The 26,842-nt window shown below is 42.9% G+C and overlaps 1 protein-coding gene across 2 annotated transcripts in view; it reads right to left on the bottom strand.

Moving 5' to 3' along the window:
• ssbp4 (single stranded DNA binding protein 4) overlaps positions 1–14,004 on the bottom strand; it is an 80,539-nt gene extending 66,535 nt beyond the window's left edge. For both annotated transcript variants that reach the window (XM_084548391.1, XM_084548390.1), the window contains exons 1-2: positions 13,875–14,004; positions 3,058–3,130 (exon numbers count right to left, since the gene is read on the bottom strand). In XM_084548391.1, coding sequence (XP_084404517.1) covers positions 3,058–3,130; positions 13,875–13,930 — 129 coding nt within the window. In that variant the 5' untranslated portion in view covers positions 13,931–14,004. The remainder of the gene's footprint in view (positions 1–3,057; positions 3,131–13,874) is intronic.
• Between the last annotated feature and the right edge of the window lie 12,838 nt (positions 14,005–26,842).

Raw genomic sequence — 26,842 nt, 5'->3', positions numbered from 1 at the left:
CCCTTAAACTACATATACACAGATTTAACAAAGAAAAAACAATATGCAAATTTGTAATAAACTCACAATGAGCAACCACAGTGCTGCAAATGCAGACATGCCTGTATTTGTTAAAGAATGATGGGGAGACTGTTACCATAATAATCTGGCAACTCAATAATCTGTAATGGTGTTAAAAGCAGTTTTTATTTTGGCTATTTTCCCCTCAAGAGCTATGAATATATTGACTGTACTGACAGATTTGGCTTTCTAATTGTTTTTTTGCCTCCACTGGAAATGTTTTTTGCATATTAATGCGTCTTAAGTATTTTTATCCGTTTTACTTTCCCAGTTTTCTTTCTTTTTCTCGTCAGAGCATGTGCACTGTTCAAGTGGCTGCTTGTGCTTTCACTGGATGCAGTGCACTGAGCTCTCTCGCCCACTGCAGTGAGGCCAAAAGGGAGCAGGTTCAAGAGGAGGACAAATAAAGGAACAAAAGGAAAAAAGAGGGATGACCAAAGCCTCAAAAGAAAGGAACTCGTGAAAATAAAAATCAAAGGAGAAGGGAACACGCTAATATGGTAACTGAGGGTTGAGCAGAACAAATAATTTAGGTTTGCAACCTTTGTTCAAATACTCACAAGAAATCTCTTAACACTTTAAAGCCTCATAAAAGGACTACACGAATGGGAGGAAAGGTGAAAAGTCAAGCTGCTGCGTTTCCTCGGATGTATCCATTACTGTCAGCCTTAACCAAATACCCACACCATATAAGATGTGATTGAAATAAACCAAATCATTAAGCAATATTCTGTTGCAGGAACTATTTTTGAGACTGCTTGCGTCATATTGACTTAGCAGGCGCAGCGTGCATGCCTTGTGGGCAAGTGGAATGTCTCGTGTGCATTTTGTTTTAATCCCTGTCTGTGTAGATGTTGTTTTAATTCCTCTTAAGTGTATGGGAATCTACGTTTGCGTGCCTCCGGTTGCCCGCGACCCAGAACTTCACCCCTTTCCAGCAGCATACCAATAACGCTCAATCTGTGGGAGAAGATTCACCCACAAGGGCTCGGAAATCAGTGAGGCTCGCTGCCGCCCAGCTAACTCTAATCTCTGTGTGCTTCTCTCCTATCTCTACTTCATATTTCAGAACGGCCGCTCCTGGTTGTTGGCAGCTGGGTCGGCCTCCAGCAGCCCTGTCCACGCTGCATCCTACCTGCACACTGTAAGTAAAGGCCAAGTCTAGCAGATCTGATTAATGCATTCATGTTCTAGAGAGGTGTAACACAACCAATTCATGTGGGGGCATTACTTCTTGTTATTGGTTGACTGCTATATAGCTGCCATCTCCACTGCTCTTTTGAACTGGCATTTGTTACGATCATGCAAAGAACTTAGCACATTTTGTTTTCAAAGTTGGGAAAAAAAGAATAAATCTTACTTCTTCAAAAGGTGTAACCAATTAAAGGAATAGATAGACATTTTGGGAAACACGTTTCCGCGGCTTGTTAAACCACGTCTCAGATCACTTGCTATTTTGAGAGCCAAAGTGCATTCACACCGACAAGTATGGTAGCATGCAGTGCACTGCGAGTGCACAGATGGTGTTCTCGTAACAGTCAAAAAGTTGAGTGCAATACGACGGGCGCTTCTCACCCTCAGTTGCTGCCATCTTGGCTATGCGGCGGAAGGGGAGGGTCCGCCGGCCAAATTTCAAACTTCTGAAAATGCTGGTTGTGGAAGGACACTGCACCATATGAATGCCAAGTTCCTTTTGACCAGCTGTTGCCAGATAGAAGCAATGTGTATGGGTTTTGGGTTGATTAAACAAATGATTTGGTACCGCTAAAATGTAGCAGCTAGCGTTAGCTCTGTAGATCAGCCAGCAGTCAAAAACTGCAATCAAACTCATGTGCACACAAGTAAGTACATTGTGTACGCAGTGCATATCACTCTTATGTTTGTGTGGCAAATATGAAGCTAGTCGGCAAACCGTTAGCTTAGAATAAAGACAGGAAACGGCGGTGTTTGGAGTCTGAACTAGCAACTTCACAGTGACAACTATAAACTCCAGGAAGTTAGTGGGTCTGACTGAGCTAGACGAGCCAGATGATATCAGTTCTGTCATTCAGCTCTTAGCAAGACAGCAAATATCCCAGGAATATCAAACTACTCCTGAATGACATTTCTTTCCAGTAAATTTGATTTAAAACTTCTCCACTTCTCCAAAACTAGGACTTCTGTGACCATCTGTACCAGCTACTCAACAGCCTATTTAACTAGATCCTGTGTGTGTGACCGACACATCTGTAAGCTCATGCGGGTGCAACAGACACAACAGCTCACCTGATGAAATTATGTCAGTATTAAAGGTCGAACGATAGAGACCTGCCTTTGCTTGCCATTAAAGCCCTGTCAGTGCTGGGGAGTGTATTAAGTGAAGCTGAATAAAGCCAATGTGTTCTAGTGGAGTAGGCCTGGATGTGGGACCATTAGCAGGAAGGATGTCCATTAAGGAAGAGGATGCAGCACATTAGAGACCTTACCTCCTCGACAGTTCAGGGGTATAATATGAGGCTAATACGCCTAGCGGACCTGGGACAAATGGTGAGGTTCGCGATGGCTTCAAACACTAGTGGTACACTTGGGTTTAATGCTGGCTTCACTTTTTAAATGTCAAAACAGAACACAGACAACGACACATGTTTACAGTGTGTCAAGCGGCTCTAATTATAGAGCTTATGATTACAAATTACAGCCAACAATGTAGGGCAGTTAATCACGTTAAGTAGCTCGACCAATGCCATGTTTACATTGTCCCAAATTAATAAACAGTCAAAAGAACACCACTGTTGTTTAGTAACTGTAAAAAAACACACACACAACAGTCATAGCTCATTAATATATTCATATTTTTACAGCTTCCTAAAGTCCAGAGCTGGGCTTTTAACAAGATTGCCCAACAGCTGCGTGAACCCAGATCAACCTATAATGTGAATTCCATTCCTGGTCATACAATAGAGGGGGAACCACACTCATCCCTTATGAGCAGGAAGTCAAGTGAAAAGAGCTTCTTACCTCTGACAGGAAGGTCTGTGCTGATTTCTGTGCGCCAACATGCAGCAAATACTCATAGACGTATAAAGCTAACCTGGAAAACAGAGAGAGAGAGAGAGAGAAAGAGAAGTCAGTGTTAGGGTTCAAACATGATCACTTCACACAGTCAAACAGTCTTAATTAAAGATTACTTCAAATTCAGAAAGATTCTCTCTCTTCATCCATAAATGTGTCGGGTTTCATTTCAAGCAGCAGACCAAATTGGAAAGTCCAACCTTTGAGCACAATTGGCAGAAAATCATCGCCGTGTCATTTGAGATGGAGCTTGGATAAACAAGATTTTACAGTACGAAGATCATATACACGGGTTAGGGGTTGTAAATGTGTGATGTAAAGCTCTGCAGCTCCGAGCTAAAGAGCCTTGGTGGCACTCAGCCATGCTCTTGTGGTTTCAGGACCTCTGCTGTTGAGGCATGGAGACCGAAAACAAAACAGCGTCAGACACTGAGAGAAACATGGACTGAAGAGGTGAAGAATCTCCCCAGGCAAGTGATGGACACTCAGATGTCACCTGTTGGGTTTCTAGGTGTCAGACACATCTTGATACCTATCATTGCAATAAAAATGTGTTGAAATGAACGAACAATCAAACTGTAGATGATTTCCGACAATTAAAAAGCACTCAATTTCTGATATTCAGTAACCTATAACATAAATGTTGAGTCCAATATTCACATATTAGCAGCAGTCTGATCAATCCCAAATAGAGTACGTGTTAGTGAGAAGTGCCAAATATATTTAAAGCCTGTTTAGAGTTTCCTTGTTCACTTTGTAGTGGACGTGGAAACATGGCACAGCATTGGCCTGCTATGTAGACGGGGTATACCGCCCCTCATGCTGAACACATACCAACACACGGCTCCATGTCCCATTCATAGACGGACATAGCACAGTGTTACCACAGATTACCCCACAATTGGGAAAGAATTCTCCTCGCATTGAGCTGAACAACATCTGTGAGTCATGTACTCTTTTAATCCCGAATTATGATGTTGTGGGATAATGGCAAATGTTCTCTCCTTAAAACAAATGGTCTTTGGGGCGTATGCACATTCATGTACAGTCATTCATTTTGGGCTGTGTGGCAAATAACAAAATGTACATCACGCAGACACGGAAACATAGATTGGCTTTTAAAACCGCAGCAAAGACACGGCTCCACCAAGCTGCAAACAGCTGGGGAGGTGAGTGTTAATTCTCAGAGGGCTTGGCTCTGGAAACTAGAGACTTTTAGCTAAATCTTTCCAGACTGAACAATATACTTGTCTTTATATTGACATTTTCTCCCGGAAATGGTTAAACAGAGTGCAGAGCCTATTTGTAAACCGCACAAGGTCAACCCAACCCTCCATCAGCTACACTCGCTTATCCTTCAGAGGGTCTCGGGAAGTCGGAGCCAATCACTAGGGTGCGCCGTAAATAGGCTCCCAGTCAATCACAACAGGACACTGTTCATGCTCACGTTCACATCTACAGGCAATTTTTTAGTTGCCAATTAAACCAATCGTCATGTCTATGGACTGTGGGAGGAAACCAGAGCGTACCACCTGCACAAATGTCAGATAGAAGGACCCAGTCCAGTAGCTGGTTCAAACCAAACCTGACGTCTTGCTGGGAGATGTAATTACACAAAGTATTTATGGAAATTGGAGTTAAAATGAAGAAGGTGGTGACTGTGCTTTAGACTGCCATGTTGAACAATTTAGTCATGGGGAGAACAAAGATTAATAATAATAATACAACAAATAATATCTGCTAAAATGGTTAACCGCTACATGTTTCTTTTTAAAAAGTAATGCACCAACACACGTTTATGGCACTCAACTTTTGGCACAGGGAAAGAATTTGACTTGCGTGATGTGTGGATCCAAGAACAAGTCTGGTTGCCTAGCAACAAAAAGTTGTTGCTCCCCGCAAGTAATAGTTTGACAGATAACCCGATGAAAAACCACAAGCGGGTCCTTTTCATGTCAGCTTTGGTTTGATAGAACAAACACAATTACCCACAGGAATTTGTGGTCTTCAGAGATGCCGGTAGGAAATTTTTGTTACCTCTAGAGAGCGTCAGGCTAGCTGTTTCCACCTGTTTCCAGTCTTTATGCTAAGCTAAACGAATCTGGATGGCTGCTGACTTTAGCATATCTAGCGAACGGATGAAAGAGTGGTGTTTCTACTCATCTAACTCACAGCAACAAACCAAATAAGTGTATCTCTTTAATGTTGAAATATTTCTTTGAATACTGTACTTAGACCGTGTACAAAAGGACTATGACTTTCTCTCAACACCTGGCTCATCCTCGTTACGTCTCACTCCCTGTGCTTTGTTAGCGGTGTTCTTAGCGAGACGAGAAGGGATCCAGACTACTGCAGCCAGCCCAGACAACTGAAGAATTTCTCTACTTTCACAACAATGCCAACATCACAATCAACTCAGATATTATCGCCCATTTCTAATGAATCTGCAGATGTATTCAGACACATGTGGAGCCTTCATTTTAACCATTTCCTCTGCCAAAGAAGAACACAAAGAACCAACTAAACACTACACGACTGTTTTTATGCTGGTCACATGCATCAAGGCCAGAGCAGGCACAGAGTTTTAATGTTTAGGTTGACGCTGGATGATACTGAATGAATCGACAATGAGCCGGGGCCAGAGTTGAACAACGTGACTCTCTATATTTTCAAAGATATCGAATATAATTCAGTGTAATGTCTTGACAACTATCTGCTAATAGAAAGTTACCTAACACAGCTGGTCCAAAGCATCTGGAAACAGCAACAGACGCTAGATACTATCTCTCCCTGTATTTCTCACTCTTACATCAGATACAACTGCATCAACACCCTTTCCAGATATCTAGTGTAAACACACAGTACTTAAAAAAAAAAAGCTTATTGTCTCACAGAGCTATTTGTCTAGTGTGTGTGTGTGTGCTGGTTCGTTGCATGTGGTGCTGGAGGGGAGGGTACGGTGTTTCTACATAGACGCGTCACCAGAGTCACAAGTAGTGGGAGCAAACTGCTTGCTGTAAATGTTTAATATTGATCTCAAATGGAGCGACAGTCCTCGTATCGTCAAGTGAAAGCGATCAGTGTTGTGTTTAGAAACGTGTCCATCAAGTTTAATTACGTGTTGTCTGAGAATTTGCGTGACAAAATGACTGCGGTGTTTTTTTTCACCTCAGAGGGTTCAACTTGCCCCTGGTGTGGACAGGGTTGTCGTTCCAATGGCGGCGCACTAGAAATGTGACACCTGACGGCAGAGAAGCTCTGAACTTAGGCTGATGTTTTCAGGGGGTATACTAACTTTCAGCAATAACGCAGGAAAACATGAACCTTTGACTCGTTCAGACCTGGCGTAAACATTCTTCCTGAGGTATCGGATTACAAGTGGCCAGCTTTGAGGGAGTATGTCTAAAATGCAACCGCTTGAGATCTGATCTCAAGGTCTGTGCTCTGTATGCAAACAGACACCTACATCATTTGGGGGCACAGTAGAATATTGTGCAAACAGCTGCTGTATCCACCGCTTGTGTCCTGACACGGTGATATGAAGCAAATTGTGAAACATAATGAGCTGGATAGTCTCTTTAGCTCAGGTTAGCTTATTTATTTATTCATTCATCTTCGGCCTGACGTCAGTTATAAACCTGCACAGATCTCCGATTATAACTCGAACCCTGGCAGCATCCGCGTGTAAGAAAATAAAGGTAATTTGTGAGGAAAGAGGAAACCTCCACACATGGCTATGCATATGTTTTTCATGATGGAATTACACACAGCTCACTCAATGTTCATTATGTTTACTGATCAATTTTTGTTTACATTTATTTATTATTTAGTTTGCTAACAGCTACAAGAGCCAAATATATTAAAAATCTGCCGATAAGGAGACATCTCTTACGATGCATTTTCTGACATCGGTCGAAATAGCGGTTGTGAGCTGTTTTCTGAAGGAATGAGGCAAAACTCTGCTTACGCAAGAGCACCCCCGTTGAGTATAGGCGGTCCGTCAGTGTGGCCAGAACGCATGAGCGTGTTCACATGAGGAGAGGAATTTGGACACAAGCTTCCCAGACCATCTCCGAATCTGGTCCGAGTGATTGCATGTGTTCACACCTGTACTGTTACTGGATATTAAGCAGTACGCATTTCTCTCAACACAAAGCTGTTAGTGCAGGAACAGTGTTGAACACACAATCATTGGAAAAGGAGATGCCCCTCTGAACAAATGACTCTTAATTATTATCAGAATTTGATCTATTTGATCTATTACGACCACATAGATTTTTTTTTATCATTCACATGTGCAGGAAGCCAAAAGGAAATCATCTGGCTCTTCCACTTGAAGTCTCAACCGGCTCAGCTGGAAGAGGACTCTGGCCGACTCAAATGAGCGTGTCAGTCTTCGTCTCACATCTGAATTCTGGCAGCCGGTATGGACGGCTTAAAACATTACATTTGCCTTTCTTCTCAGCTTTCCGTGTAACGCTGACGTTAACACTTGCCCGTGTCTCTGCTACAGCAGCCTCTAAAGCACGCGGGGCGTTTGAGTTTCCCGCCATAGAGAGGAGTCAGTTGGTGTAACGTTTAAAAGACGAGGCCCTCTTTGCAGTGTGAAATACCCAGCGGCAGGCGTCAGCTCCAATACACCCCGTCCGCACCGTACAGGATCGAACAGAGATTCCCATGAGCACTGCGGCAATGAAATTTTCATGGCAGAGCCTGGTGTGATCTGAGGGGCTCTATGCCCTAGCGATGGGCACCTGCCCTGGCTGCGATGCATTATTTAAAAACACTCATTCAATCCTGGCTTCGGGGGACACCTTTTGTTACTCTGTCAGAAGCTGTAAGTGTAACTCGGCTGAGGACGAGACTTTTTCGCGAGCTGATGGAGCAGAGAATCAGGACGGGTAGATAAAGAAGACTAGGGGGTTGTACTGTACAGTAGCTGTGTCAGAGGGAAACTGAAGGTCAGGGCCTCAACTTTTTTTTTCCTGCCAATACCGCAAACCTGATTCCTGTCCCCGTGACCTCTGCTCTGCATGTCATTTAAGAATAAAGGATGAGATGCTTACAAGACAAACACCTCACGCTGCCCGGCACACAGTTCATTTACGACACCTTTTACTTTAGTTTACTTTAGTTTGAGGAAAGAAATTTCAGTCCTGTTATGTGTTGCACATGTCAGAATTGACAATAAAGCTGACTTTGACTTGACTTGACTTTTGACTTTAGAGACGTCCTCATATAAAATTTAACAAACAAAAAAGAAAAATGTTGATGCAATTTACATGATGAGACGTGGGAGATCAGTCTGAGTGGGAGGAAGAACATTTAAACTGTGCTTTGACTGCTGACTGGATATCAAGGCCCATGATATAAAGCTACAAAGCTGAGCAGTAGAGCATCTGTCTGTGTCTCCTTTTCTTTAGCTCCAAGGTAATTCGCACCAGGTCCTCAGCAGATTGAAAGGACTACAAAATCTTCCTCCCTTTCCTGTCCTTAACTTCATGCAAGTAAACTTGTACATCACTCCGTGTCCACACACGCATCAAGGACATCTCTCCCACCGCCTCGTCCCCAGGAAACACACCTGACATTTAGCCCCAGGCTGTCCCATCCAGCCTTCCGCTTTCCTTTTGCTCGCCTCCAGAGACAAGGGTATCTCAGCTGAGTTTAGCCAGCTAAAGCACAGACAGTTAGCAAATTAACTTCCATGTCTTGGTTTCAATAATTCAGCAGTGAGAGCAGTGGCAGGCTGAGGTGAGGTATGCACGGAGCAAGTGATGGAGGATTAAGCAGGGGTCTGTTACTGCATCTGCTTTCATTTATAATGTGTCATTCAGGAGACAATAAAGACACAGGCTCGGTGGCGCGCTGAATGCAAAGCGTTACAGGAGAAAAACACTCAACATTGTTGCCTAAATATGAAATATTTATATGCATCAAATTAAAGCAGTATGAATGGGAGTCTGGTGGCGAAAGGTGTGGACGTAGTGATGTATGACTTGGAGGTGAATGAGACACCTGTGATACTGAAGCTTATTCCCACTGCACACGCTGTTTGTATTTCCCTGGCTTTGTTATGGCTGCTCCTTTGTCAAAACAAATCAGTGTCAATGAGCATGTAAACACGAAAGGCTTTAGCCATGGGTTAATCCACACACACACACACACATACAGATGTGCATGCAAGTATCAGCACACACACAAACACATGCATATACCTTATTCTAACTCTGCCTATTGATAGAATCACATGCAAACATTCAACAGCCTGCTGACTTTAGTTTTTAAGTGAAAGACGCAGAGGAGACGGATTTATAATGATGTGGGACGACAGATAATATTGACACCGCTGACATCCCCAGAGACCCGTCCCTCAGCAGCTAACCAGAACAATAATATGAAAAAAAAAAATAATCCAAACTTTAAAGAAAATTATTTCCCGTGTTACTTTATCTTGATCAACACACAGAGTCGCATTCGCCTGCTCGCTGCTCAGACCGTTGCCTTTCTCTCTGTGCTAATAAAAGACGTGCACACTCCACTGCTGTGTGCTCTGTTGCCAAACTGATTAACAACTTCAGGCACGTTGCTTCAATATTTATACTGTCTCCTTTATTTCAAGTGAGAAAACCAACAAATTTGTGCGGATGTACCAAAAGCAGCTGACGAAAGGCAGCATTAATTGACTGTTGACATATCTGAATGAAGGCACAGTCAGCCAAAGGGTGCTGGGGTAAATCAAGGGTTCCTTTAGTTTTAGAGCAGTGTTTCTGCCTATGTTACTGCGCAGCTCTTTATGCTTCCTTCAAAAGACTAAAATGCAGATGGCAGAGCCATCTGTGTAGAATCAAAACCATGCATTCAGACCTGAAGATCCCCATTAAACGGCATGTAAATACATGGGAGGAGTCAGGGGAGGAGCAGAGGATGTAAAGGAGCCCGTCTTCAAAACAAACTGATTAACTTTACACTTGAAGTTCTTCTCCCAAACAAATCCAGCAACACTCCAAATCACACAAAAAACTCTGTAAACAAACAAAGTATTAGAAAACAAATGCTGTGAGCAAGATTCTTTTGGAAAATAAGGGCATGCATTTAGAAAATGAAACGTTTGATGAAACTTTGAAATGTGGCCCTTTTAATTGAGACGCTGGATTCATCAGCACACACTTTAAAGAGGTTCCGGTTACTAAATAATGAGGAGACATTAATATTGAAGCTGCTGTACTACACTCGTCCAAATTAAATGAAATAATACGCTGAAAAAAATAAAAAGTGCAGGGAGTAATTAATTGAATTTTATGTAATTAATTTATTTGCTTGCAAGGGCACCAGCTCCTCCTCCTCCACCGTTATTCTTTTTATTAGCTTGTTTTCTCTTTACAAAATCAGTCTCAACACAACAACATTTCTCAAGGATGTTCAAAAAAAGAACTCCAGACAGTGAGACAGGCTGCTGATTTCCACTTGTGCGGCGAGGCCTTAGTGGTGCGGTGGGAGCCGCATAAGTGTGAAATGTTCGTGTGACCGCTTTATGTTGTGTTTCTGAAGGAACAGGTTGGATTCGAGCGTCGGTTTCAAGGCTTTAAAGTAAAGGAAATAAATGCTCAGTACATGCACAGCCTTGTGCACAGTATTACAAACCCACTTAAATGCACAATTGTGAAACTGTGTGCGTGTATATTGGAACGTTTTGTTTACTAAGCCTTAGATCTACTGAATATAACTGGAACATTCAGTACTGTAAACATTTTAGGATGTGCTGCACTACTGAAAGGAAACTGCTTTCACTTTTTTTAGGTACTTCCGGTGCACACCCAAAACAACTGCTACCTGAAATAAGACAATATATTTCCTGAGGTGTTACGAAGAGGGCTGCAGCATCAGGGCTTTCACAGTGTTAACAGACAGTGAAATTCTTCTAAAGATACTGTTTCTCATTTCAAGAGTGATGTTTATCCCTGAAAAGCCCCAGCATCTGGCCGTCACCCAAAATTACACCATCTTGTTAACAGAACCAAATAAATATGGCGTAAGAAAATAAAATCTGGGGGCCCGTCTCTTCTTTTAAAGTAACGCACGAGAAATACGTCCGCACCTTAACGAGACACGTACAGCCCCCCCCAAACGAGGGAATCAGTTTATGAAAATCATATTTCACTCATCATTAAATATTCTTTTCTACTACTTCTGCTTTGTAGCGCCACAGCTCTGGCGTTTCTCACATGTCCTGCCCACACCCTTGTATTGTCTGATTGCTTTCAGATGTTCAAGGAAAAACCGTTTGTAAGCACAAATTAAACATTTCTCTTGCCTCTAATGTCGACGCGTCCTCAACAAGTTTTTGTGTATCTAATCTGTAGCGTCGCTTATTCTGAGTCAATACAAGAAAACAGGAGCACATATCAATCGAATACGTTTGTATTCTGAAAACCTTACAAAACCCAGATGAACTAATCGTATTAAGAATTTATAGTTTATCTAATTGATAACGACTTGATGATCAGTCCTCTAAATGAGAGCCGTGCAGCTATGATGCCACACTGAATGACTGAGCGGGCATTAATGGGATACAAGTCCATCCGGGGCGCCCTCTTTTCAATATCTGAATATGTAAAGACTGGCATGAATATGTAAATATGAATATGAGCTAACTCGGTGATGCATTGAGGCAGCTGTTGTGAGCTCCACACTTACAAGGAAACATGTGTTGGCCCTGCGGGGCAGGTTAGGGTGACAAGACAGGTGAGGGGAGAGGGCAAGTGTCGTCCATTATGTGTGGACAATTCCTACAGGCAGGTGACACACGCGCGCGGGTTAAACACAAGGTTTAAAAGACAGGATGTTTACTGTGGAGGGTCAGATGAATAAAAAGGGGGGTGGATATAAATGCAAACAAACAGGAATTTAGTTATTCACAATCTGCCTTAACACAGAAGCATTCATCATTCGCCGCTCTCAAAAGACTTGTATTTCTTACGAGTTAAATTATTAATCCTCCTCCTACACTATCATTTGAAATACATGCTGCCTCTGCACTGATTTCACTCCCAATAACACGTGGAACATAATCCACAGTCCCCGAGCAAGCAAGTGCAACTAAAAACTGTCTAAAAAAAACCCCCACAGCATTTGAATAAGAAATCACTTTCAGTGTTTGGTAAATAAAGTAATGAATCTGAGCCACACAAACAGGTGTAAAAAAAAAAAGCAGCCAGGCTGACAGATCATATGCAATATTAAAGCATCATATGCCGGTTCAGAGGTCACCCTGCCTGCTGTTCACAACAACCACATGGGACTGTTTTCATTTAGGATTCACTCCCCCGTCTCAACAGACACACACAGAGCTGCTCAATTTTCCAATAAACTGATGTGAATTCAGAGTGAAATCAAACGCTCGTGGGCACCGGGCGAAGTCCTCGTACTCGAGGAAGCTTACACTAAGCACATAAGCGAGCCACATCTCTAGAAGGCTTTAATCAATTGAGTATGACACGGCAATGCATCAAAAAAAATACAAGAGAGTCTCTAAAGAAATTTTGTTTCTATTACGGATGCATGAGGTGCCGTGTAGCAGCGCCGCCTCACAGGACTTGACAGTGTTTTTTGGATCACAACTGCATCCCAGCAGGGATCCCTGCTTACTCCTCTCTAACCTCAGACTGTTTAGTGCTTAAAAATAGCTAATGGTGATGAAAGACTGCTCTGATCCAAAGTGCTGCGATGCAGAGGAGATCCAACTCTTTGAGAGGCTAAAGAAATGTTGTGCTGGAGCAGAGGAATAAAGGAGCAGACATGAGGAGCAGGAGCTGGCTCTTTGAGGGACAGTGACATTTAAAAGTTACACTGGGATGCTTGTATTGAACCAAAAGCAAAGGTGAACGCACAGACAAATGAATTTCAAGTGAAATGACAAATATATTGCAATAAATGAATTAAAAAAAGAAATAAAAATAAACAAAGCACTGATTTTTTCCCCCCAACATTTCCCAACACAGTGGTGATCAAGAACACCAAGAATCATGAGCAACACAACAATCCCCAGCCTCTTTATAGTAAAATGTGCTGCTGCAGCAATCACAGCGAAATGTTTGTGGCATGAGCATGGCTCTCTCCTTCACCAGAGAGCAAAAGTTTACCACCGCTGAATGGGACAAAACTTTTCCCCTCATCGCCAGGTTTGATCGCGCCCGGCTTTTACGCACCAGAACACGCGCGACCGGACGATGCCCGTGTCTGTTCCTACACACACACACAAAAAAAAATTAAAGCAATTCAAACGTCCGTTGTGTTTATCTGCTAAAAGTTTCACAGAGGCGATCTGCCGGAGCTGCCTGTCCGCGCAGGGAACGAGCACATCCACGCCGAAAAACGAGAATACGCGTCTCCAACTTTCAAGTGCTGCAGGAGCTTGCAGGATGTTCTCAGGAAAGAATAAAACACACAGTCGCTTTCTCTCCAAAAATAGGTGTGCACCGAGTTACAGGAGTGTTTGCGCGTTGCACAATCAAACCGTGTTAGTAAATAGTGCAACCAGGAGATACTACAATTCATAATAATGATGAAATAGAAAAAGTTGCAGAGACGCACCTCTAAGGTGGTCGGAGGGGAGGAGGACGCCGCACAGAGGAGCGCGCTTTGGTACAGTACACTCCTTTTAAATTACAGTAGCTAGTTTAGAAAGTTGTGCTCCCCTCCTCTGCCCCCTCGCCTGCACGATAAGCAGGTAAACTCTTACATATAGCGCATAATTCACTTACTTTTCTCTCGCTTGGCTATCGGAAGGGACGACAGCTCCTTTACCTTTGGCGTACATGCTGAATTCTGTTTTAAGACTTTTGCCCCACTCAACACCTGTCAAAGAAAGCAGCCAGGAAAACGCTCCATCTCCATAGCTACCCCTTTAGTGTTTTTCCTCCCCCCCCCCTTCTCCTCCCCCTCCTCCTCCTCCCTCCTCCCTCCTCCTTCTCGCTCCTCTCCCTCCCTCTCTTTCTCTTCTTTTTTTTTTTTTTACATCTCCAACATTGGCCACAAATCAGGCACAGTTTCTATTGGGGGGACTTGAAACCGTCCTCCGTTGGATTTTTTTTTTTTTTTTTTTTTTTTTTTTTCCCTCCTCAGCCGCTGTTCCGCAGTCCCGCTCCTCCTCCCTCTGTTCAGGAAGAGGTGGGGGCTCCTTAAAGGGAAACACACACTTCTTGTTTACGGACCTCGGAAACATGAGGAGAGTGGAAGATTGGGGAGAAAGGCATGCCGGGTGCAGGCTGTGCGCTTTCGGCCATCTCCTTTTGGGAGGCTGGCTGAAGCTGTTATGTCCCCCCCCCCCCCCCCCCCCCCCCCCCCCCCCAAAAAAAAAAAAATGGAAAAATGTTCTCCAGAACTTTGTCTCCAACTTGATTCTGGGAATTTCATTCATCGTAATGTGGCTACCTTGATGTTTTCATCCAGTGTCATGATTCCTTACATTTTGTTCAGTTGGGTGGTTGGTGTAACAAGTGCTGTTTTTCCACGACATCAGTAACGAGACTTCTTCTTTTCTTTCCACAAGCAAATACTTGGCTGGCAAGTGTTGTTAAAGTACGCAAGTCGAGCCCCGGCCGCGCTTGCAATTACTTTTTAATGTGGCCATCTCAAGATCACAAGTTAATTGTTTCATTACCTTGAGATTACAAAGCCAGTTTTCTCATGTTAATAGGTTAATTTATCTCGTTATCTGGGGAAAACAAAAGGTCGGTTCCTCTGTCAGGCGAGATACAACAAAGAGCGACAAAGGTGGCTGCGGTAGTCAAATGGGTTAATCACAGGACTTTCAAGGAGGCCAGGGTTTGTGTCCAATGTGAAACCTGAATTCAGCACTGACTTTTCGTTGACTTTGTGAGCCTTTGATAACGTCTTTCTGTGTCTTAAGATTAAAAAACTGGTGTGGGGTTATTGATTTTGCTACCAAGGTATAGCTAGCAAGCTAAATCTTGTTGGTTGGTTGGTTGGTTTGACTTCGTTTCAGTTTCTAGTGACATGTTGGTCAGGTTCATGCACCAGACATACCCAGTTAAGTTTAGGATGAACAACAAAATCAGAAAGCCTCTCTGTCTGAAAGCAAGCTATAATATTCAGGTCAGTGCTTGTCATTTAAAAAGAAGACCAGCCCCGCTGAAACTTCACAAATACTTCCAGGTTTGGGTCCTGCCCAACCGTCATGATAGTGATCTTGTCATGACTTGATCTTGGCTGGAATGAGGTGTGAATAAAAAATTATCCAGACACTCATAATCATCCCTTGGGCTTGAGAAAACAAAAGACGCTTTCTTTTGAAAACAAGTTTTGTGATCTTAAGATAAAATTATTGCAAGCGCTGCCATTTTTGGCTTCCATAATACATCAATGTTTTTTGAATGAATGCAATGTGAATAAATTCAGCCATTGCAGTACATATCTAATCCGTTTTGTCCAGCATCTTAGTTACTTTAATATTAGATATACAGATTCATGTGCAGCACCAGTGTGAAGGTTGGGGCGGAGATGGGTGTGAACATCCAACTCTTATGCCTGAGTTTGTCTCCAATTACAAATATTTTACAGTGATATGTCTCTTACTCTCTGGCAAGATGGAAAGCAATTCCAGCTATTGTATATAACCAACGTTTACTTTATGACCTGCCTAAAACCTAACCCACATCTTGCCACGTTTGTATGGCCACATGAAGATACTACAGAAACCTAATGCACCAGATACAGAACCATGCGTGAAGCCATCCTTGGAAACATTTTGGAAGATAGAAGGCACTGTCATAAAATTACATAGCAGGTGATTGGATGAACCGTCAGTCTAGTGCCGTCTACCTCGGGGAAAAACGAGACAATCAACAGTCTGAGGTTCCTCGAAAGCTAGCATATCGGTGTAGCTAGCTACTGTATGTAGGTAATATGTTGGCAGACTATTCCTGCTGTCTTTGTAAGGAAGTTCTGCACATGAAAGGATTATTAGGAGTGACAGACATCTCAACTAAAACATTAAAATCACTGTACTTTAATTAGTCCTAACCTCTGTGTATTGGGGAGAATCCTGAGAATCCAGCTGCCTCGTGAGGTAAAGGTTTTGCACATTTTCGACGCAGAAGCTACGGTAACAGCCGGAGCATACGCAGACCCTGCGCAGACCCTAGCGCCACGACCTCCCCAGAAATGTATGTAGACCGCAAGAGCTGTGATTGGTCCGCTTGGTAGTAGCACGTTTCCACTTTAGCATTTCAACCTGTCATTACCTGCTCTGTCAAAGTGGTCATCAAGCTATTAGACACATGGCTCAGGTCATCTGTACAAGTCGTTAGACACAGGAAAAAAGCATTTTTTTTCACTCTTGGTTGATGCTAAATATACAAGAACCAGAAACTTGAAACTACTTTATAAATGTTATTCATCACTGGTACAAGTACTCTCATAGAGATGTATATGGATTGGTTAAGGTGGTTTTCATAAACTCTCACTGATTTTTATTATACTGGTGGGTATTTGTCTGATGATAATCACTGACTGAGGTCATAGAGCAAGCACCTTTTCTATTCACAACTGTCTGACATAATGATCACTGAGCACAGCGAAGCACAAAAACCACTCTGAGGTTTCTGAATCACTTTTCCAAGTAACAAAGTTCACATGATCTTTTGTCATTCTGATTATTTATAGAAGATGAAAAATAAATTATTTGGAAGTCGCTCCAGAAGAGATGAGTTAATCAAGGGTGTTCCTGGTTATCACAGGGGAGGCTTGAGCAGCAGTCTCCTATGCCAAATCATACTCTCAGGCTCTGCTCCTGCTGCTTTTCACTTCTCACACAAGGCCATCGTCTGATGAGATGTTTAGCTTATTTCTCGCTAGCTAAAATGGGATTGATTAATATTATTCATTCTATATCTGACACTACAATGACCTGAGGGGCAACTCTTTTTCTCTGGCACTCTTACATATCCGACTTCAATTACAAAGCAGCTGTAGGGAGGTAGCAGGCTGGTGATTATGCATCCCTGAATGTGACCAGCTCAGTGTAATAGCATCTCTGATGAGCTGCTAGATTATTTAAGTAACATATTTGTGGTATTTGTTGAGTAAACCCAAAAGGTTTGCAATTTGACCGTAACCCTAACTTTTAATAACCTGTAGCACGCTCAATGACCAGGTTAATCCACTGATCACAAAGCAGTTTACAATACTGAGCAGAAAATGGCCTTTGACATCATCACAGACATCTTTTCAGACTTGGGAGAATTTCTTTTTCATCTATTTTCTCTGTTTTCATCACAGTCCTGATGGTAATCCATTACTAAACTAATGTGGAAAATCAAGTTTTAGTTTAGCTTTGTAGAACACTGAGATTGATCTAACTTAATGGTGGTGTTTTTCGGACTTGTGTGCTTGGAACAACCGATATTTTGGGTGTTTTTTTCAGACTGGCATAATGCGTCATGTTTGAGGTGAAAGTAAAAACAATTAATCCATCTGATAAAGTAATACATGGTTGACGTCACAGGTTAAAAGATATAAAGATATAATAGAGATTATATGTAATAGCTGAAATAGAATCTAATTTCCAAATAATAGATGGCAAGGCAAGGCAAGGCATTTTTATTTATATAGCGCATTTCATACCAAGAGGCAACTCAATGTGCTTTACATAAAAACAATAGATGCCACGCCTTGCAAAGTATATTTTCTCCAACACTTATCTGCCCTGACCCTGTGTCAGGTTAACAAAGGAATTCATGTGAGAATTTTTTGAGAGTAGGCTGAAATTACACATGATTATTAAGCCAACTCATATCAATTTAGGGAGGAACGTACAGCTAAAGTTCAGCTTTTTTCTCCGTAGTTCCCTAGTTCAGTCGCTCCAGCCTAGGATCACTAAACCATCTCACATATACTTTCACTACCCTGAAATGTATGTTTGTGCTTTGCTCCAGTCTACAGACTGCACTCCTTTTGTTCATGTTATGCAACAGCCTCGACTGTAAGGGTCCACGTAAGACATGCAGGCATCTAGTACCCCTGTTAGGGCTCTGCTCCGCCCCGACGTCGGCCTCCATGGGAAGGAAAAACACAATAAGTTGCAGTCCAGACCAACGGAGGAATTCCCCCAGCCCCTGCCTTTGTGAGGCCAAATTATAATTAATCACAGGTTGAATAATTCAGTGCCAAAACGAATGGAAGCCTTTCTCTGCCCATTTCTCGGCACCTGCCTCAGGAGGCGTCCCCAGAGTCTGCAAGTGTGGTCATATATATGTATGTGTGTATGTGTGAGTGTGTGTGTGTGTGTGTGTGTGTGCGGTGGAGGAACTTCTCTGGAGCTAGTAAAAAGAGAAATGTGCAACCCCAAAAACAACCAAACACAAGACAGCAGCGAACCCTCCACCCAGCAATCCCTATGAGTCAGTCTTGACTCAGAGTGGCCTCTTGATCCGCCTCCTCTTCTTCTTCTCCAGTCTCAATCCATCTTTCCTTTCGCCCTCCTTAAAGAAGAAAAATTGCACTTTTGCATGAATTGTGGAGAAGAGAGAGATTCTTTGAGGCGGGACTGGCTCCAATCAAATACCTCTTTGCCCTCTTTGTGTCGGCGATTGGGTCAACAGGTTGGAGGGTTAGCGTGTGTGCATGCGACGAGAGGTGTGGCGAAAATGGGGGAGCGTTCTCATGTGGCAAAATCGTTGATGTTAACCCTGTCTTCCAGTGTAAGCGTGAAATTAGGCTGCAGCGAGACACCGATCAATAAATCGTCCAGCCATTGGTAATATGACACATATACGTCTCTCTTTGCTGTCAGTCCATCGCTGGATTGAAACAAGAGCCTGAAAATCCTGCTTCCACAAACAAACAGGTTTTTTTTGTTGCTTTTAGAATGAAGCTTAGTGTCATGTCTTCTATTTTATTTAATTACAACATATAACAATGGAAAAGCTGATCATGTAGTGAATTGTAACGATAAAAAAAAGAAATCCATCTGCACAGCCTTGATAGACATCTACTGCCTCTGAAAGATTTTTTAAGCTGTAAGCCCCTGCTTATATAACTTCCAGCAGCCCGTTATCCCAAATATGAACCTGTCTGTCTGTCATTACGTCTGTGTGTCTGTCAGTCTGCGTGCCTACCTACCAGCTGTTATATCTGTCTGCCTGCCTTCCTGTCTGTTTGTCTGTTTTGATTTGCGTCATTCCACTTGGTCACCAAGTTCGTCTGTGCCATTCCCAAACGGCCGGCACCCTCCCCAACCCCCCTCCACTCTGCTTTATCCATCTGACACCCAGCGGCTACTGTGGGCCTCTGCTGTGAAGAAAGACTGTGCTCTTCAGCGCTCCCATAATTAGAGACAAAGACAGAGAGAAAGCTCTCGCTGCTTCTGTGCGCCTCTTTCGCCGATAAAGGTTGCAGCCACACATGAAAGAAATAAAAAAATAAAATCCATTACCTATCTCTTTCCCTGCAACCTCGTAAAAATGTTCAAAGTCATTGGAAAGTTTAAAAACACCATTCAACATATTGCATTTGACAACACAAAAGCCCTAATGGCTAGAACACATCTGTGTTTCGTTCTCCCTTTTTTCATTTGAACTTCGATAAGCCATTACTTCAGATTTACCAGCAGCTAAAGCCACCATGCCAGTGTTCAAACATAAGTGTCTTACCAGGCTTTCAGATGGCAAACACCGCTGCCTTAATAAAAACTCAAGAGGCTGAACTGGTGGGGTATCAGTGAGGCAACGAGCTCTGATCCTGTAAGGCCAGTGAGCAACACATGCTTAAGGCTTTATCTTAGGACATAACAATGCACAGGGGATTGTAGTAAGTTTGATCGATCACCACAGGGCCTTGGGATGTGTTGCATCAGAAGTAGTTTGATAATAAAAAAAGCTGTGGTTCCATCCAAAATACCAAAAATCCAAAAATAACCATTACACCACAGTGTAAAAACCTGCAAAGTTTAAGTACATTTTTTGTTGCCTGATATATGAAACAGGAATGACTCTGCCGAAAATGATTTCCAGAAGTTAATCAAGACTGCAATTCCTGCAGTGTGTCTAAAGTTTCCTAGTTCCTGGGGAAGGGGAAAGTGCTGCAGGGTAAAAGTGGCAAAAAATGTCTAAATCTCTTCCCCTTTATCCTTTATTTCTCAAACAACAATCTCATAAGGACTCACTGAAATCACCATAAATACGGGTTAGCAGCTGAGCGTATGTTGACGTTCAGGACAAGCCATCACAAAGACAGTTGCCCTCTTAATTTTGCTGCCACACAGCCACCAATCCTGAATAGGCTCGCTTACGCTGTTGTTTTGCAAAAGCTCTGTTTGCCTGAATTGAGAATTTATTTAAGATCTTAGCTTTACTGATTTGCAAAGCTCACATCCAACATGGTGGCCTTGTTGAAATGAAACGGAGCGCTGCGCTCAATCACAAAATCCTAAAAATTTCCCTTCACAACATGAGCAGTCAAGGCGCCATTGTTAAATTTGATAAACACAACTTTAAAGACGGCTCTGAGAATCATTAGCTGATTGCATGTCTCTGCCTATGTTCACCACACAAGGTTTTAGTTTATCGCTGTTCTTTTAGTTGTGGTTCTTAATATAACAAAAAATAATTAACATCGTCTAATGAGCTGTCGGGCTAAGTATGTCTTCTGATAACTCTTTCTTTTATTCCCTGTACCTTTAAGAACAAGGAAAGACGAAGGGAGGGGGTGAGAGAGGTTGGGGAAAAGTGCAGTGACAGAGAGAGAGAGTGTGTTTTCTTTCTGTGGGAAGTGGCAAGGCCCCACCGCAGTATAAACACGCACACATGCACATGCACATGCACATGCATGAGCATACATCTGCCTGCGCTCACACACACACGGGAAGGCAACACGTATTTCAGCTAGCGAGCGATTGTCCTCTCCTCTCACTGTCATGTTGACGGCCGTATTCCACATCCGTGATCCCATCACGCTCTGCAGACGTGGAAAAGTAAGGTGCAGGAAGTGAGACGTTAAAATCAGGGCTGGAGGGGACAGCAAAGTGGATGAAAAGTTTGCTTTGACGGAAGGGACAAGGCTGGTGGGAAAGCGTGGTTAGAAAGAAAGAAAGATTTCCTGCATACGACTTTTCAGCGTCAGAGACTGAAGAACCGCATAGACACCACCACAGTGAAAGCTGATCAGGATTGCTCCCACTAGAGGAAGTCCTGGTGTCATTGATACATCCCAGCTGACACCCTATAGCTGAACATGGGTCGAATGTTACCACCAGTACATCCTCATTATAGCTGGGTGATAACTGAGAAAGAATCTCTCTGGATTTTTCCAGTGTGGCTTCCTGCTTAGTTTTAGATGGGAACCACTAACAACTAGGCCCAACCCAACAGAGCCACACTGAAATATGTGGTTACATCCTACGCCTGCTCACTCTCTCTTTCCATTATCCATTATCCACCATGCTCCACCCTGCCGTCCTCTCGTTCCCCACCGCCACAATATATTGGCTTTGACTTCTTCAGATGGAGAGTCAAATTACCATGACTTTGCTGAGGCCCGACAACAAGCCTAAGAAGTGAGAGTGGCAGCTAGCTGTTTCTGTTACAGGCTTTGTGGTACCCCGATCCCCTAAGCTGGACCCGGGGGCCATGGTGAACCACAGTCACACTCTGAGAAGGACCAGCACGGCCGGTGGCGGAGAGACACGTGCCGTCAGTGAACAGTCGGCAAGCAGGGAAATTGCATCATCAGCGTGAAGGCTGCCGCCACGCCAAAAACACAACTCGTGTAACTCGCAAAAAATCGGCTGTGCCAAGTCACTCTTCCTCCGCCTCCTCTAGTATCTCTCCCCTGTCTTTAATACCACACCCACCCCATCCCTGCCCCCACTCTGTCACATTTTTTAATTCTCTGTTCCAAAACATGCACATGAGCACAATTGCCAGCATGCGCGCCCACACTGGCGCGTGCATACATTTTGCATCGCAGTTTTCACTCTGCTGCGTGTCTCCCACACACCCTCGAACACCACTGCCAGCCAGCACAGAGCCCTGTGACCTCCCACTGCCCCGAGGGTCTATGTGTGTGTGTTTGTGTGTGCATGCATGTGTGTTTGTGCAGAAGGGGGGGATGGGGTTTAAGCAGACGGGTAATGGGGGTTGTCACACCAGGGAGTCACGGATAGACTGTTGTCTGCTCCTCTTTGAACCAAAGGAGAGAACTGGTGCCATTATGAACATCACTCACTCCTGGAGCCTCGCATCACAGTCGTACAGAGGTGAAGCTGCCACAGAAAACGCATCCACCAACTTTTACTGCCGCGAAATATTTCACTTTACCGCGGAGTTGTCACAACTGCTGCCTGTGATTCATATTTTTTTAAACACCTGATAATAAAGCATCACATTCTTTTACAGCACAGTGGAAGTACAGTGTGAGTAGCGTGACTGGTATTTAAGACCAAATGCAGGGACTGTGGAGCGAGAATAATGCGATGTCTGCCTCGTTTTGTTCCTGCAAACTTGTCGGCTGCTTGTACATGTGCGTATCTTGGCTAAGCTGCGTATGATGCAAAGACAGGGTCACCAAGGGGACAGCAGCTGACATGATAGCTGGAGGTGTGTGTCATGCAAAGGGGGATGAGAGGTGTAAGGGTGGGCGGGCAGACTGGATTGTGAGCCTGTCAGGGTATAGAGGAGGGGTGGGGGTGGACTCAGAGATATGAATAATACCACACAGAAAGTAAACATCCCTTCTTAACACCTACACCAGCCGACTGGCAGATAGAGATGAAGGGAGGGGGGGAAGGGAGAGACAGGACCGAACACAGAGAAGAAAATCAGGGGACACTTCTGTATGAAGTTCCCTAATTTTTTAAGCTCCCAAAATAGCCACAGTGGGACGATGAATTTAGAGCTGACTGTGATGTCAGGAGAGTAGGACGGAGGTATTGTTTGGTTCTCTTCTCCTCCCTCCTCCCCTAAACATCCCGATAGATGGACCCGCAGGAGCCTGTCTCCTGCATGAACCCTGCTCCCGCTTTAAACCGCACTGTAAAAATCCTGAAGTGTAAAAAGAAGGAAGCGGGGACGGCACAGTGAAGCTTTTGTCTCAGTTCGCACCACTGCGAAGAGTAAAATCAAAACCGAGCCAACGCCACGGGAAGCCTGGGGGAATGCCACGGCAGGCTCCATGCTGAGACTCTGCGAGATGCTCGCCGGGGCTTTTTGGGGGTTATATGAGAAAAGGATCCCAGTGGACGTGTACATATGTACTGTGTGAGTTTTCAGCATCACTCCCTATCCCTCTTTTTCACTTAAAGTGGCTCAAACTAAAGATGGGTGTTTTAAGAAGTGAGGAGGGGGGTTGTGTTTTGCTGTGACTTGCTGTATTTGCTTGTTTGTGCGCCTGTGTGTGCATGTTTGTGTTTTTCAGTGCTTGCGTGTTTCAGTACATGTGTGTGTGTGTGTGTGCGCTACACAAAAAGGGGGTGTAACCGTTGCAGAAAATAGGTTGATGTGACCTACATATCCATGTGGCTTCTTATTAGCATACACCAATACTTTGCATAGACCCACACAGACACACACACACACAAACACACACACACAGAAACAGGCACGAAAACAGTGACTTGTGTCATAGACATAGACAGAGACAGCCAAGAAGAAGGCTATTTACATTATTTGCATTGTGTCCTTTGTTTGCCTTTAACCGCCTCAACACCAGAGCAGATGGCACTCTCCTCACACACATACGCACACGTGCATGTTAAAGCGGACATGAATAAAAGCCTGTGGCCAACAATTCACATTCTCATGATCATGTGACAAACCAGATATACATTTATGACACCACAAAGAGAGGACGGGGAAATCTAAGGTAGTTAAAGTGGGTAATTAGATTGTATTATGCTTTTAATGTTGATAATATATTAAAAACTGAACTTAAAAAAACATCACTGGTGGCTTTGCTGATGTACTAGATTGATACATTTAATATTTACTAAAATATATTAATTCAAATAACATTTGCATGCTACCAAAAAGCTATTATGCTAAAATAATGACGCTTTAGTATGGGATGGTTTCAAGAGCCAGTGGTTTAGGCTACACTGTGGCTGGATGCATTAATACAGCAGTTCTTCTTGGAAGTACAAAAGTGTGACATTTAACATGTACAAACTAGCTTTGACTGATGGTTGGAGAGATATGGTAGATGAAAAAGACATGAAAAGACTGTAAGACATTGTCTCCCATTTATCATTACAGCTTACTTTTATCTATGATATATTTTCAATACCGAGTTGTTTCTTTTAACTGAAACCACAATCTCTCTGGACCCTTAAGGAGTTTGCACACCAGGTTTGTATTTATTGTACAAAACTGTATGAAATTACATTGCGTCAATCTATCTGTATACAAGCTCCAAAGGGTCAGTCATTACAGTCTTCGGAAAAAGAAAAAATGAGAGAAAATTATTTTTCATTGCTTCAAACCCATTTATTTTTTTATTTTTTTACCTCTCAGGGCCACAATTGACCAGAGCGACACATGTGCCAACACTGCAATCCAAGATGTCTTCTGATAAATTGTGTGTCCCCTAGCTTATTAGAGTCACTCAACTGGTTCACTGAAATTGGTTGTGTTTCCAATATTGCTCTTAACGTCTTCTTAGCATTGGTTGATGCTAACACCCTTACACCTCTCAGTGTGTCTTTGGGCAAGACCCGAAGTTGCTCCCAATGGCAAGCCTTTGCCGTTGGCACCTTTGCATGGTAGCCATACCGTATAGTCATGGCAGCAGTTGGCCAAAAACCATTCATATGGTTCTTCCAGTTCTTCCAGTGGAGATGCCATGACAGAAAATGCTTTAAGTCTGGAAGACGGAGTCATTTTCTGAGGACTTGTTAATGAACGTGTGAGAAATCCTGTGGCCAGCAGTTTCCATTTTGATGGTTGCATGAGAAAAAACAATGTACTTTTTTCCTTCCTCCTTTGTTTATTGAAGGTTCATTACACATAGTAACAGATGATTGAGATCAGTACATTTAAACAGTAAAAACAATACACTTGATGATTCTCACATTGTACATGATTACCACCACGACTCTATATACAACAACACAGACTGTTGGAGGTGAACTAAGGCTAAACTAATAGCTTACAGTTTTATATTTTAAGAGAGAGTAGAGGAAATGTGGAAAACCTCCAAACCACCGAATTCACTGTGGTTTGTGATTCACCATTTTACCAACAATGACATGATCCTCTTGTTAGGCTTTATTCATAAATCCTTTCTAACACACAACGGCAACACAACAGGAGACATTCAGAAATGTCTGAGCTCGGCTCCCTGTTTAACTGTTTCAGACCCCTGAGCAGGAGGAGTTCTTCTCTCCCCCTCCTCTCATTCGTTCTCCACTGCTGTTTTCTGCTTTTTCCCTTCTCTCCCTCCCCCTGTCATCTCTCTCTCTCTCATTTTCCCTCTCTCTCTCTCTTTTCAGAGAACAGCCATCCCCAGGACAACTATTAATCAGAGGCAGAAATGATAGATGCTTTGCTCACCAGCAATGCCATCTATTTTGCCTAAGTACAAACAGTAGATGTGCTGTGCATATTTATTTCAGAAAGAAAAAAAATATGTGGCACACACATAGTCGCCAGTTCTCAAGTGCGCACACACAAACATGCATAATCTTGCCTTGTGTAAAGAGCCTCAGCCAGAGTGACGCAGAATCCATACTTAAATATAACCCATTCAGCTCTTTGCATTTTTGTGTCTGCTTGTGTTCGAGTGTCTAGCTATTATTGTGTGTCATGGCACCTTGCAGCGTCTTCAGTGCACTGATGATTAAGTAGCACAGTGAATACTGTGGTCACTGGTGGCATAAGAACTCTTAAAAAGAGTTAAATTAGAGGAACTGGTGAATCAGAGAACTGTAATTCTAGTTTATAAATAGTCCACTCTGCAAGACCTGAAACTATTGATATGAATCACTCCTTGTCTGAAGTACCATGCAAATTGACCAATCCCAAATGACACCATGCAACAAACCAAGACAAAATGAAGCAACCATGGCAGACATGTAGGACAAAACTATTGCTTTGCCTCATTCACCTATGCTCAACCTATAAATATAAGTTATTTGTGCTCTTTTCTCTGTCAAACATAAAGTGGTATGCTGAAAAATCTGCAACAACATTCCAATTTCAAAGATTTCACAAATAACCAACAGCCTTCTGTTTCACTTTGCTCATCTGTGTGCACCTCATATCAGGGCCTCTGGCTTCTTAAAAGTCTAAAGTAAACCATTCCTTTTGTTTTCAGTACTCCCAGGCTTTGGAAATACCTTTCTGAAAGAGCTCACTGACTCCATCAGTTTCACCTTTTAAATCACCTCTTAAAACTTTATAGACTTGCTTTTAAGTGACAGCTTATTATGCCACCAATGCAACAAGTCCTCATACCCGAATGACCTTGTAGGCTGCGTGTACCTCATCTCTCAAAAATTATCCGTAAAAAAAAAAATAAATAATATTACATTACATTAGGTTTAGTTAAAGATCTGGAACTGCCATGGTTACAATAATAAACACACAGTTAAGGTTATGGTTATGGTAATGGTTAAAAACCGACCACCAGTTTGAAACAGGAGACAAATAGTGTTCTCTAATGTTTAAGTTTAATGTTTTGTTAATCCATCCATCCAACCTGACCACATTTTCACAGA

Source organism: Chelon labrosus (genome assembly GCF_963514085.1).
Source record: "Chelon labrosus genome assembly, chromosome: 7".
Lineage (NCBI taxonomy): Eukaryota > Metazoa > Chordata > Actinopteri > Mugiliformes > Mugilidae > Chelon > Chelon labrosus.
This window is presented reverse-complemented; position numbering and strand designations above follow the sequence as displayed.